This window comes from Leptosomus discolor, chromosome 9 (assembly GCF_034619465.1).
Source record: "Leptosomus discolor isolate bLepDis1 chromosome 9, bLepDis1.hap2, whole genome shotgun sequence".
Classification (NCBI taxonomy): Eukaryota; Metazoa; Chordata; class Aves; order Leptosomiformes; family Leptosomidae; genus Leptosomus; species Leptosomus discolor.
Window position 1 is genome coordinate 12,012,983 of NC_141399.1, and position 13,540 is coordinate 12,026,522.

Consider the following 13,540-nt stretch of genomic DNA (forward strand, 5'->3'; position numbering starts at 1 on the left):
GTTACCACTTGTTCTTTATTGATATCCCAGAGTGTCACATGCACGTGGAGCTTCCAGCTGGTTTACAGAATATGCAGTTGTCAGAGTATTTTATGAGGGGAAAAGAATTGTTACTTAGGAAGATTTGCCCCACTGAAAAACTGCAGTTTCTCTTGGGGGCAGGGGGGAGAGCTTGTATGTACTGTACTTATCTGGATTGCAGACACCTAAATAAGTATAGGGTTGTATAGGAAAAAAACCACCCTTTGGTTACATTTTAAGGTAGTAATTTAAGTGTTTCTTATGGTGATGTACTGAATGCCTATAAAATTATGTATAGGAGTTTGATAAAAGGGTGTATGTACTGTTTTTTATTCTCAATGAGGTGTGTGTGTATGCACGTATGTGTATTTTTTTTCTACAAAATAAGATACGTCATGCAGGAGAACGTTGTGATCTTTCTAATCTTGCACATATTTATTTATTTTACAGTTATACTGATGTTGAAGTCACACGAGGTCATTCAGAAATGCTTTTACTTCCTGTGCCTTTTGAACGATGTATGTGTCCAGACAAATGCTTTTTTTGGTTGAAGACTTGGGGAGAAAAAAAAGCATACAGGTTACATTCAACTTCAGATGGTGATTTGTAGGCAGTATTATATCCTCTGGTTGAACCAGTTTTATTTTTCTATCTTTAGCTTAACTGAGCATTGAGGTCTCTCTGTTCCTCTCATCCTGAGTTACAGCTTGTGTCCGGGGCATCTCTTTAACCTTCTCAGGTTGGGTTTCCAAACTAAACTAATTGGTAGATGAGATCTTCTGCCTGGTGGCTGTGACTGCAGCATGGAGTCCACTCTGGAGAGGTAGAAAGGTTGAGGAGGAATCATGCTGAAGGGACTACAGGGTCTTGCTGTAGTGGTCACCATGCTCTCCCTGGAAGTTGAGACACCTCAAGCTCCCAATGCCTGCATTACTCTGTTCTCAAGGACCATACCAGTTGTTAATCTATTAAAATGGCCAAGGAACACTCCATCTTTTTATGGGACTTGCAACCAAATCTTTCTACTTCTGAAAATGTACCTCACTCAGCTCTGTAAGTGAATGTAAAGTGCTAACCTCTTGGGGCCGAAAATTGGATCACTTGGCTTGAACTCCATTGCTGGCAATGGATATCTGAAGAACTGCTGGTGCAAAAGGGTTAATAAAGCTTTTTTTTTTTATGGTCAGTTTGTCACTGGATGTTGTTCTTTGTATGGATGCATCTGACATAAAGCTAATTGTTAGCAGCTTGATTTCTGCAGAGGTTGTGTGTTTCCTTCGCTTGTGTCTTCTCCACAGTAGTGGGGTGGAGTCTATAATGAAACCCATCCTTTGGATTAAAGCATAGCCTTTGTTTTTTGTAGTCCTTCAACAGATTTGTGGTTATAATAAATGCCTGGCAGATGCCTGGCTTAGTCATGCCTTAACAAAGACTGTTACCCAGGACTGTGATAGATCTAGGTTTGTAGGGATAGTACTATCTGTGTCAAAAACCGAACGAGAAAAGCATTGTTGCTAGCAGGAGCCTGAGAACCAAAATGAGATAATTTTAATTTATTTTCCTAGGCAAAAGATCAACAGGGGGGGAAAAGGGGTTGCACAGCAACTTTCCCTGGGATCTTAGGGTAGGAGAAGAGAATTTCCCAGGACTGTGAAGTTCATCAACTAAGCAAAGACTAATGGAATGTAGATTTATGAAAAACTTCTTCTAGAGCAGTGTCAGGCTACATGCTGTGGTTAAGGCTGAGCTGTCAAGTGAAGTAGTAGAGTTCTTCCTTCTTATCCACTTGTTCTTGGCTCTGCTTTTTTTTTTCCTTCCTGGCAGGTGGGTTGGAACGGAACATCAGCCTCCTGCCACTCTGCAGAGGAAGAAGAGGCACCACGTACATCAGTGCTGTGTTGGAGCAGCATGTCTGAACCACGCAGCTAAAGCTGCTCCATGCTGCCAGGCTCTCCTGCTGCGAGAGTCCACGGCCCCTTGCTCTCTCTTTTCTAGGCAGGATTTAGTATGTCTATTAAGTGTGTCTTTTCTATTAAAAAATGAGTGTGAAACACGTGAAGGCTGTGCATACGCTCGTGGTTCAGCTTCTGCAATGTACTGTTGCACCTGCAACTGCTTTCTGATCGAAGCCCTATTTGTACTTTCTCAAGAGACAGGGAAGTTGGAAGTCTGAAGAAATACCTGAGGGAGCTTGCAGAGCCCTCTTATTTTATCTTGGGTAAAGGAGCAGGGACTCAGAGCCTGTTAGCAATCGCCCGTGCTGTTGCTGGCTTGGTGTGTGACTGAGAACTGAGATGTCCTCGCTGTCATGTTGACCTTTGAAATGTGCAGCAGGAGCCGTGGCCTGAAGTTCCGCACTGTGCCTCCTGAGGGGCCAAAGCTCGGTTTGGCGTAACATGGAACATGCCAGAAAATGTATGGTTTGATGGGACGGCTGAGCTGATCTAGGGCCTTGCCGCCATTGTTGGGCGTGCCTTTCTGCTGCCCTGTTCCTCATTTGCTGATTCTTATGCCTTTTTTTTTTTTTTTTTTTTTTTTTTTTAAATACTGTGAAGTTAACAAGTTGAAATGAGCTTACTGAGAAAATTGGCAAATAATGGAGGGGACTGTGTGGTCAGGACAGAAGTATAGGAGAAGGATGGTGGAAGGACACTGAGCTGGGATAACTTGCAGTATAACTTCTCAGCAGTTGCTTAAATTACATCAGTCCTATAAATTGGGCTACACCCGAGTACGGGTGCCACCCCCACCCAGCTATGGAGGCCCCTAGAACACCCTTCTCTGAAATGCTTGATGTTTAAGTACCCCCGGCTTCTCTGAAGTGGGCTCTTGAGGTGGGGTGTTCCTAAGGATTACTGCACTTACCTTTTTTTGTACAGGTGCCTGAGATCTTTCCAGGGCCCTTTGCAATTTTTCCTCCTGCTGCTTTTTCTGTTGTCTCAGCTTTTCCTCTCTGAGCCTTTTGAAGGAAGCCAATAAAGGACGGGTTAAATGCGGTGTGTAGCTACACCGAATATGCTTTTGACACTTAGCATCAACATTTAAGTGCTACATCTTACATTATGTCTTATATCTAACAGTGTCAGACTGTCGGAGCATGGGGGTTTGGGTACAGCTGATGCTGGAGTTTGTTGCTGTGAAGGTGGTAAGAGGGAAACACTTGCTGCAGTTGATACTGCGCTTTTTGGCCACTACTCGCTGATTGGGCGATGCAAGTACTATGAATGTGAAAGCCTTACAGAAGTGAAATGGGATGGATTGGGCACATGGGCTTTCAAATTGCTGTTACAGTTTCCTGGGTTGATCTGACAAATTTGGCTCTTTCAGTAGCTTTGCTTTTGGCTGTTAACATTTAAAAATAGAGACCCCATTTCCAGAAGAGAGTCTTATCTTACCTTGTCCTCCATTCCTTTTTTTTGGCTTTCATAGCCTGTTCTAGCTTTGCTAGTGGGATTTGCTCCAGGTTGTCCAGTAAATCATTGAACTGTTTTTCTATCACCGTTAACATCTGCACTGTGTGCAGGTTTGCCTCATTTTCTCCAGTGCAGTGGCAGTACACTTCCAGCACCTTCTTGTTCAGGCTTGCGAGCATTTTGCTCTAGAGATGAGAGGAGATAGGCTGAAAGGCACAGCTGAGTTCTGCCCAGTAAAACCACAACACCTCTCCAAAAGCAGAGGAAATTGGTACACTTTAATTCCCTCAAGAAGACTCAATTGCTTGTTTCCTGGTTTGCTTAGCCCCGGTGTCTGGGATAGATGGATGTATTGAGTCATTCTGTTGGTCTCATCTTCCTAGCTTTGCTGTGGCCTGAGACAGGTTGCAGGTGCCTGGTTGCCTCTGTGAGCCCTACTCCCACCTCATAGCAGCTGCATGGAGCGGAATCATTTGCCCCAGTTTGCTGCCTCAGCAGTGCCCCAAACCTGCCCTTGCTATAGCTCCATTGCTGAGAAACAGTGCTGATCCCTGACTCGTGCAACACAGTCTGCTTTTTTTCCCAGGATGGATATGGCTGGTGGAGAGGAACTGTTTATGTGTGCGCTAACCCCCCTCGCTTTCATTTCAGAAGGTACCTGGTCATCAGCTTCGTGTTCTCCTGAGGAAAAGAGGCGAACTTTGAGCTTCAGATCTGCTGCTTTCTCTTCTTCCTTGGCAATGGAGGATTTGAGGGTAACTACTTGCTCTTTCAGCTCTGCTAACTTCTTCTCCCTAGGCCAGAAGAGAAAGGAAGTATTTTGAAAGGGCATCTCAAACACGTAGCTCCTCTGCTGTTTTCCAGCCTGGGACCGTCCCTCCTGCTGCCAGCAGATGGAGGTAACACTTCGTGTCATTTCTGGGGAACTTGCACCCACAGCTCTGAGAGCAGAGGGAACTTCCGATTTTTCTGGAATAACAGTTACTCTGCTGGTGTGGGGGAGGGAGAAGTAGCAAAGCTAAACGTTCAAGATTCTTTAATAAGTCAGCGGAGGAAGTGGATTACCTTTAAAAACATTCACAGGGGGATAAGCTGCACTTTAAATGGGAATATGTGTGTCCAGCTGCCATTGAAATACTATATTGCAATTACACTTGGTTTCCCTGATGGCTTCCATTAGGAAGAGTTTGCATTGAACTGGAGTAGGTGCTGGTCTGGATCACTCCAGGACATGCCTTGTTTCTTCCTTTGATGTTTCTTTGTGAGAATTACATGATAATTCTGACCTATGTCCACTCTAGCATGTTAAATGCATCAGTTCCCCAGCCTGTGCCTTGAGGACTAAGAAACTAGTCCCAGGCTCAAATCCTGTCTCCTAAATTTCATAGATGGGACACTTTCCTAGGAGCTCAGAAGATGGCGAGTTGGTTGGGCTGCAGCTGGGCTCCAAGGTCTGAAATAGAGACCCTTTGTTGTGTGCTGCATGTACAGCATGTCGTGTGGTCTGCAGCATGCAGCCTGATGGTGAGGTGCTAGTGGGAGGAAGAGGGGGTCACTTAAGTTGAAAAGGTTGGGCACAGGGACCCCTTCCCGCCACTTGTGGGATCACACTTACATGCTTTCATGTGTGGTGATAAAAGTGTGTTGGACCTTGTCCAAACTTTCCTTGATCTCTTGGGAACTCTGGAAGAAGGACAAGATCTCTTCCTCCTTCTCCGTGAAAATAGACAGCAGTTGTTGGGGATCAGTAAAATACAACTCAGGCTCCTGTAGTGAAAGACACATGCGATGAGTTTTTGTCCCTCTCTAGCTTCTTTTCCATTAAACTAGATAGAGGTTGGTCTACACCAGCCCTGGCTGTTCAAATGCTCTCCCATGTCTGTGACTGTCCATGTACAAATGACTCCCACCTTCCTGCTATGTGCATAGCTTTATGCTGCCTCAGCAGCTCACTCTCAAAACAAGTTGCATTTGGGGACTAAAAAAATGGTACAAACATTTGTGAGTGGGAAAACTTCAGTTTCAGACATAAGCCAATAACTTCACTAATTTCAAAATCTGCCATTACAATGGGATATGATGTTGTATCTCGTTGGGGGATGGCAAGCTTTGAGATGATGGCAGGTTTTTGGAAAGTGGAGGAGGAAAGTTAAGCTAAGATATCTATAATACGTGTTGCTAAAACATGAACATTAATGAATGTATAAACGTACATTTATAATTAGTGGCTACAGTAACTCCTTAATACCATAATGAATGGTTAGGAGGTGAGAGAAATTAGTAACATCAATAAATGACACAGGATAAACAGAATGTAAATATTTCAACACGAGACTTCTGACCTCATCTTCGTCTGAGCTGGTTTCACTTTCTGCATCCTCCAATGAATTTCTGAAAAAGCATTTTGTGTGTATAAGGCCCTTAGAGACATGATAGTTCAAAGGAGACCTTGTTAGTGAATTATGAACACTGTTGCTCTTTGCCCCCAAACAGTCCTTTGCACATTTGCACGTTTGGCAATTTGACCCCCCATGGCTGTGGGCTATTTGGGGGTCAATAGGAGCTAGAGGTCACGCAAAGATGCAGCCTGGGAGCTGTGTGTGTCCACAAGCAAGCTGCCTTTTGAGCTTCTCCAGGGTCTGCTGGCCAGCAGGGTCAGGACATGAAGCATGAGTCTGAACTGAAGGTGTTCATCCAAACACCTTTAAACTCCATGGGAGGCTTTGGCTTTTGGGCAAATGAGAAGGCAGAGCTAAGAGCCCTGTTAAAAAGACTCAGGCAGCAGCAAAGCAAGTGTAGAGAAAGCCTTGTGCTCCATGTGGGGTAGGGTACTGCTTGTAAACATCATGGTGTAACCACCATGGGAGTCTGCAGTTTTTACTTGCCCTGGGAGAAGGTTGTTGAGTGATTCTTCTTCTGCACAGCTTACTACTATTAACCAGCACTGCAGCCTCTTTCTTCCCTGCTCAGCCCCAGGGATGAGCCAGCACAAAAGCTGGAAGAGCAAGGCAAGAGGTGCCTGACTGATGTTGGCAGCAGAGCCTGCTCATCACTTCCACTTGCACCTGTCACCCTGTGCCATGGAGGGGTGAAAAACCTCCTTTTGCATCACCTTAGTGCCAGCCCCACTTGGGTCCGCATTGTTCCTGCCATGTGGCAGCAGCCTAGTAATTGCAGTGGCTTCATGAGGGGTGGCAGACAGCAGCCCTGCTTAGGAGAACCTGGCATCTGCAATGCTCTGTGTGGAGGCAGAGGAAATGGCCCTGCGAGCAATGACTGACTTCAAACTCTATTGATAGCCAGGTTTTTTGGCCTTAGGTGACTCACCAGCCACTCACGCTTTGCTTTTCCAGGCAATTGCTTTCTTTGACTCAAGAAGCTGGAGCTGGTCATACTTGTCTCATACTCCCACCTGCCCCTCCCCTTCTCAGGCTCTCCCACCTACATTACAGCAGTGTTACTCTGCCTGCATCCCATCATACACTGTCTGAAGGCTCTCACTGGAAGTAGGCAGTCAGTGCAATGTGGGCCTACAGTGGACCTTAATGAATGGCAAAACAACAGGCAGCTGTTTGCATAGCCACTGTGACCAGCAGTGGGAACCAGCATCTCAGCCATAAATAAGCCACAGAGCAGCTTTGCACCAGGACAGATGCCCAAGGCCCATGATTCCTCTTGGGGTTACCTCAAGGCCCCAATTCTTTGGGCAAGGCTGTCAACAGAGGATTTGAGGATGGAGCACTGTTGGAGTAGGTACATGGGTGCTGACATGCACACCTGATGGCTTTCTACTGATATTTTGTCTTGTTCCCATAAGACCCAGATCTCAGTATGCTCACAGCAAAGGTGAGGAGTAGGTTTCCCCTATACTGACTCCCAGTCAGTTGAGTGCTCTCTACAGTTCTTCAATCTGTTGTTTGCATTGTCTTGAACTTACAGTTTTCTTGTGGATAGAGGCTTCAGGAAGTTTTTAAGCTGTGGCCTGATCTCATGCAATGACCTGAAATCCAAACTTTCTGAGGACAGTAGGGAACTTGGCACATCTATGTAGGTGGTACTGTAGGGAGTGGCAGCGTTTGTCCTGGCTGTCAGACCCTGGCCTGGAGACAAGAAGAGATGTACACTTAGAGCAGGGGGCTGCCCCCGTGAGGAGTGGGCAGCTCTTCCCTGGCACTCACCCTGCTCAGTGGTGGTGGGAGGCAAGGCACTTTCTTCATTAGCTTTGGGTGTTGTTTTCAAATCCTTTTCTTTTTTGTGTTTTTTTCCACATTCCTCCTGCCACTCTTTCGGAGATAGTTGATAGAGGAAGTCCCTGTACATCTTGTACTCCTGCAGAGTATTCTTGAATCTGGATATATCACTGGGTTGAAAGAAGAGGACAAAGTTTGTTAGCAGGGAGGAAAGCCCCTGTTTGAGCAGGTTCTTTCTAACTCTTGATATTCAGCTTCACCCAGAGAAGGGACAAGAGGGCACATATCTTCATGGACACGCAAAGATAAATGGGAACCTGCCCTGCGTGATCTCTGGGGTTCCTCATGTGGAAGCTGTCTAGTCACACCTCTGTGGCCAGACCCTTGCTGTGGCACTAGGCTTGCTGATCTGGGAACTTTTACTTGAAAATGAAGGTGAAATCTTGCCAGCTCAACTCATAATACGAATTATACATTATTTTTTTTGTCCCTACCCAGGTCACTGTTAAAATGCATTATTTAGTTTTGATCGGTTTTTAATCTGAGACTAGGAATTTAATTTTGGGTTTGGAGTATTCATACTTTTAAAATATATCATTAAAAAACTAGTTGAGTTGTTTTAGAAACAAAGCCAGCATCTGGAAAACAAAAGCTGAAATATTTTGACTCTTAAAATTGAACATTTTTAGAAATCTTTTTCCCCAATTCCCTTTTTCTCCGAGGGCTGTGAGGGTATAGCACTGTAGAGGCTGTTACAGGCTAGGCAGGAATAGCATGCAACTGTTACCTTTGGAGGTCATCTATTTGGGAAGTGATTGCCTGGATCTCCGTTGTTGTCTTTGTCTTTGCTGCGGTTTCTTTTTTGGCACTAGGGAAGAAAGTATAAACGTCAGCCATGAAACAATTTAGCAGTAAATGGGTAGTGAATTGAGGTACATACAAAATGGAGAAAAAGAGGTGGGGGGAGTTGAGGTGCATATTGGAGAAAAAGAGGTGCGGGCAGTGCTAGAAATCTCTCTTTTATATGTATCCCAGGCTTGTCTCCTGCCTGAAGGCCGTGCTTGTCTTGGCAAGGAGAGTATGGGGTCCCAGTGACGTTTCCTGGTTAAGGCATCCCTAGTTTGGCTGCTGCTGAGCACCAGTTGCTGCTCTGCCGTTGTGATACCTGTAATGGGCCAAGTGCTCAACTTGCTTCACTTAGGGGGCTGTTCATGCTGTGAGGGTTGGGCTGAAGCATTTCCCATTTGTAAGGGTGTTGTGAGAAGAATGAAAGTGGTGGGGTCAACAGCAGGTTCCTTGCTGCAGCCAAATCAAGGGCTTTTGCAATGAGGGGATTCCCCAGCTCTTTTTCTCCTTCCTCTCTTTCACTGAATGGGTGGAGAGAAAGTGCCACCAGGACTGTAGCTCTGGGCAAACTCAGACGCAGAGTATTTGCTAGCCAAAACCCTGTAGGGAGGTCAAGCAAAAGACCTCCTGTGTCCAGCGCACACGGTGGTTCCCTCAACTTCCATTACATTTTCAGGGCCTGAACAGAGTTTTTATCGTTCTCCTTCAGGAACTCATCAAACTCGGCAGCATCCTTCTCCAGGTAGTATTCAGCCTTTTCCAGTTTTCTTTCCTCGTTCTTTGCTATGTTCTCCATCCTTTGAATCTCATCTCGCATTACTGCCATGGCATACTGAAATGAACCCGAAAGGGAGCACAGTCACAATGGTTGGTTGTTTTTAAAGATATGCTGGATGAGCTTTGTTCTTGGTTACCTTATTGCCTTATAGTTGGTGGTGGAGGGGGTAAGGATTTCAAACAAGGTATGTGTCTTAGTGCAAACTTGGTACATAGAGGCCAGGAGATACTTCAGAAGTAACATAGCAAATAAGCAGTGAAATTAAAGACAGAATCCAGAAGTCCCAGCACTGCATTGACTCCTGGCTGACAAAGATTGATACAGGTGTGTTATAGCACAATAATAGAGGTGAATAATGGGGATATTCCAGCACGGCTCCCTTATTTGGAGTTCAGAATGGCTCCCAGCTGTAATTTATGTGAAGGACAATAGGAGCCAAAAGGTCAATATATCTGTGCGTCTCACAAATGAAATAGTTGCATGGCTGCTACTGGATGGTGCAAATGACCTATATTCCTTTCTTTCTTGGTTGGGGATTGCTGGGCTATAGATTATGAGTGTCTTTAACTCAGGACTTGGACAATGATGTCTGATCTGTGCTTCCTTGCTGTGATCTCTAGGCAATGGATCTCGGGGGAAAAAAAATAGGCGCCAAAACAAAGCAACACAGGGAAGAATAATTAAATTAACAGAAGGTAATATTCTTAAAGCCAAGTACCTCAAGTAAAAATATCTCTCGTCTGTCATTTATGTAGTCACGGAAGGTCTCCTTTTCTAATGGGTAATCTGAAATTAGGATATAAAATTGATCAGACTGGAGCATGAAATATGGCCAAGGCAAAACACAGTGACTATGTAGGCTGCTGTGAGCATGGATGTGGTTGGCCTTGGAGCTAGCAATACTGATTATTTTATTGTAGTTTTGACTTTGTTTAGGATCAGTTTCATAAGGGCTTTAGTGAAGTAAAATCAGATAGAGTGGAGTGGAGAATCTGGTCCTTACAAAAGCAACATCCTCTAGACATTAACGGCAAAGCTACTCTTCATGTCAAAGGCAGAAAATACAGGCCCACATCCACTCAAATCCAACTTTAGGTCAGCTTAGTAGAAATGTCTCCATGACACAGGTCCTGCAAACTCTCAGCTGATTCCGAGAGCTCCCAGCTTCTGTGATGGCCACAGGGGATGGTGGAACCCAGGCTACTGTGGTGGGGGTGACACATGCTCTGTATGTAAATGCATGAGAGGGAGATGGCCCAGCCACACAGAGGTTGGCAAGATGCAGCATACAACTATTGTGTCTGCAAATACTCACCAAAGGCAGCTAGAGCTAACTGTTACTCCCACCCTCCCTTTGATTATTGCTTTAGTCTCTTACCCAGCTGAGCAGCACCACTACATAGTTAGTAACTGTTCATTACCTTTTTTAATGGCTATCTTCCGTGAAAGACTCTCCTGAAGAGTTTTCAGTCTCTCTTCATTTGTTGCCTGTTTTCTGGCCTCCTCTTCTTCCTCCTTTTGCAGAGCTTTCCTGAAGCCTTTTTGCTTTGCTTTTATTTTAATGGAGTAAGTAATTTTCTCATGAATTTTCATGGTCTTCATCCTTTCACGTTCCTGTGAGGAGAAGTCAGTTATGTGGACAGTTTGATTATGTGCTTTGTTTCCTGTAGTTTTTAAAGACTAGAGTGGTTATTCACAGTCTAGAAATTTGCAGGCTGCTGATACCCTGCTGATGCATGTTTTCCTAGTTTATCTGACTAATCCCAATGATATTCTCTCTTGAGGCAAATGAAACACTTCATTTCTTAGCATTTATTCTCATTAGTTTGTTGATTTGTATTCTGCATCCAGCTACCAGCTGTGCCAGTTTGTACCTACTCAGTGTCCTCATTTTTCCTTCCCGGATTATTCCTGGGAGAGAATGGAAATTTTCAGAAATTCATCCTTCAAGTCTCCTAGTAAAAGGGGACAGCAGCACAGCCCACGCTCAATACCAACTCAGTCCAGCTTTCACAAAGGCATGTAAACCTTCAAGTTCATCAACAGAGAGGATCTATTCAAACCCACTCCAGAGCCCTCTGGAGGGTAAAAGGTTGTTCATGCTCAGTGCTTTCACACGGGCTGAAGTGTAATTCATTGCTGTCTGCACAGTGGGAGCATGGGTTAGGCTGAGGCTATCACTCGGCAGATGTCCTTAGTGCACTTCTTCCTAAGCCCTTCCCCATACTTATATAGTGATCCGAGTGAAAACCAGACTGTATCAGTCATCATTGTGAAGTGAGGAGGCTTGCCTAAGCTTGTTTGGAGCCCTCTTTTTGTGATTTAGAAACAAAGACCTCTTGCTTCCACACTACTACCTGGCTTTTGCAACCACATGCAACAATCAGACCTCTCAGAGATGCGACAACCTCTTTGTGACTTCCCACCCCCTTTGGATTGCATGCCGTAGGGGAAGTCTGCTGCAGGAATAAGAGAGACACATTCCTGAGACCCAGCTCTCCGGTCTGGTGCATTGTAATTCCCTGTCTTACAGAGAGAAACCTAAGGCATGAAACCCATGTTGTCCTTCTGCCTAGGCATTTGTTTTATTGGCAGTTCAGAAGGAGGCCACATCAAACATTGGAATACAGAAAGCCAAACCTGTTGAAGTGGAAGGCAAGAGATCTTGCACCAAAGCTTTATGTAGAAATCAGTGCTAACAGCGCTGACAGGTGTTTTCTTCAGGAACAGGAAGAAGTGGTAAATCTGCCTTGAAGTTAACAAAGTGACAGTATCCAGGTGTTGCACTAGCAACCAACAAGTCTGTGCTCAGATCTGCTCTTGGTAAAGTTAATCTCCTGTCATGAAATTCAGTGGACTTGAAGCTGGTCTGGGGGAATCTCAGCTGATTTGGTAGCTATTACTTTTCTGATGCACTAAATTTCAGTATTATACTAGTTGGTTGCCTGACCTAGTGAACTGCTTGTATATACATTGGCCTGAAGCATGTATACATACCGCCTTAGCCTTTTTTCTTTCCTTGTCCCTTATTGAGAAAATATCGATGTCTGGAGGAATTGTAAATGGATTTTTCATTGGGTTTTCTTCATCCTCTTCTGGGCTTTCTGCAAAAAATGGATGAGGATGCAGAAGACGTGAGGCAGAATATCAGGACTCACTGCAAAGGGACTCTGATGTGCTGCATCATGCCTGAAGGGTGGGCAGCTGTGCTCAGAGCTGCAGATGTCTAACAACGCTGAATCAAGAGCAGTGGGCTGGATAGGGCTTATAAGAAGCCAGTGATATAACTGAGACCTCTGCATTGTTTATGTCACTTGACCATATCTGTTGATCAGCTCACGATTTCAGCAAGGGATTTTTGTAGGTCTGGAGCTATTTCACCCATCTCATCTGATTGTGGGAAGAAAAGTCTGAATACAGGCTTCTCCTTTGATCTAACAACAGAAAGCTGGTGGAGCATCGTGCCCTTACCTGACAGTACAAGCTGGGTTTCCATTCCAGGTTTGGAAGAGAGACTTTTAGATGTTGACTTTGTATGTGGAGATGGCATCTTTGACCCTGCCCCAAGGAAAACCATAAACAATCAGTTGGGACCTTCCAGTAACTGGTACAGAAGGTTTTACAGCAGTGATGGGCCTTGCGGCTTTCCAGATTTTAACCACTGAGCCTTTTCTATCTGTAGGAATTAACAAAAAGCTTCAGTAAACTGGAAAATATTTGTGTTCTGACCCCAAAAAGGAGATGTTCATTCCTGGCTTACGTGAAATCTGTGTAAAACACAGTCCTCCTTACATACACACAGACGGGAAAGCAAAGATGGAACGATTTGGAGATAGCAAGCAACTCAAGTCCCCTACCTCTTGTTCCACCCACATCTCCAGTTCTGATCCACACCCATACTTTTTCATCCTTCTATCACTGCTTCACAAGCAGCATTTTTACTCCCTAAAGCTCTTACCAGTAATTGCTTCAGCACTGTGGGTTTCTTGTGATAAGGCTGAACGATTGTTGAACAGCACAGTCATGCTGTAGGAAACGGTCTTGTTTAATTTTAGGCTGGCAAACTGTTGAATGTTAGTTTTTTGTTTCTCTGAGTCCAGTCTATTTTTGTAGTCTTTGCTATGGGTCCTAGGGGAAAAGGCATTATTGTAATGATCTCGCTTACAAAGAACAGATAGACCGTTGTTAAAAGTTATCCTTTAATCAACAAAGGCAGCAAGCTGGGTCCAGTGAGGTAGTAGTTCAATTGATGCAATTCTGATGCTGGGACCATTCCTGATCTACACTCGTAT

The 13,540-nt window shown here is 44.7% G+C and overlaps 1 protein-coding gene across 1 annotated transcript; it reads right to left on the reverse strand.

Annotated features, from left to right (window-relative positions):
* Nucleotides 1-1,771: 1,771 nt before the first annotated feature.
* On the reverse strand, nucleotides 1,772-13,273 carry CFAP100 (cilia and flagella associated protein 100). The gene is made up of 15 exons (XM_086470339.1): nucleotides 13,207-13,273; nucleotides 12,720-12,806; nucleotides 12,246-12,352; nucleotides 10,670-10,862; nucleotides 9,967-10,034; nucleotides 9,139-9,302; nucleotides 8,412-8,492; nucleotides 7,643-7,794; nucleotides 7,372-7,534; nucleotides 5,777-5,825; nucleotides 5,050-5,201; nucleotides 4,093-4,228; nucleotides 3,417-3,619; nucleotides 2,887-2,980; nucleotides 1,772-1,879 (listed from the first exon to the last, which is right to left on the reverse strand). Exons 1-15 carry the CDS (start codon nucleotides 13,271-13,273, stop codon nucleotides 1,772-1,774), a joined length of 1,824 nt encoding a protein of 607 aa, XP_086326465.1.
* Nucleotides 13,274-13,540: the final 267 nt, after the last annotated feature.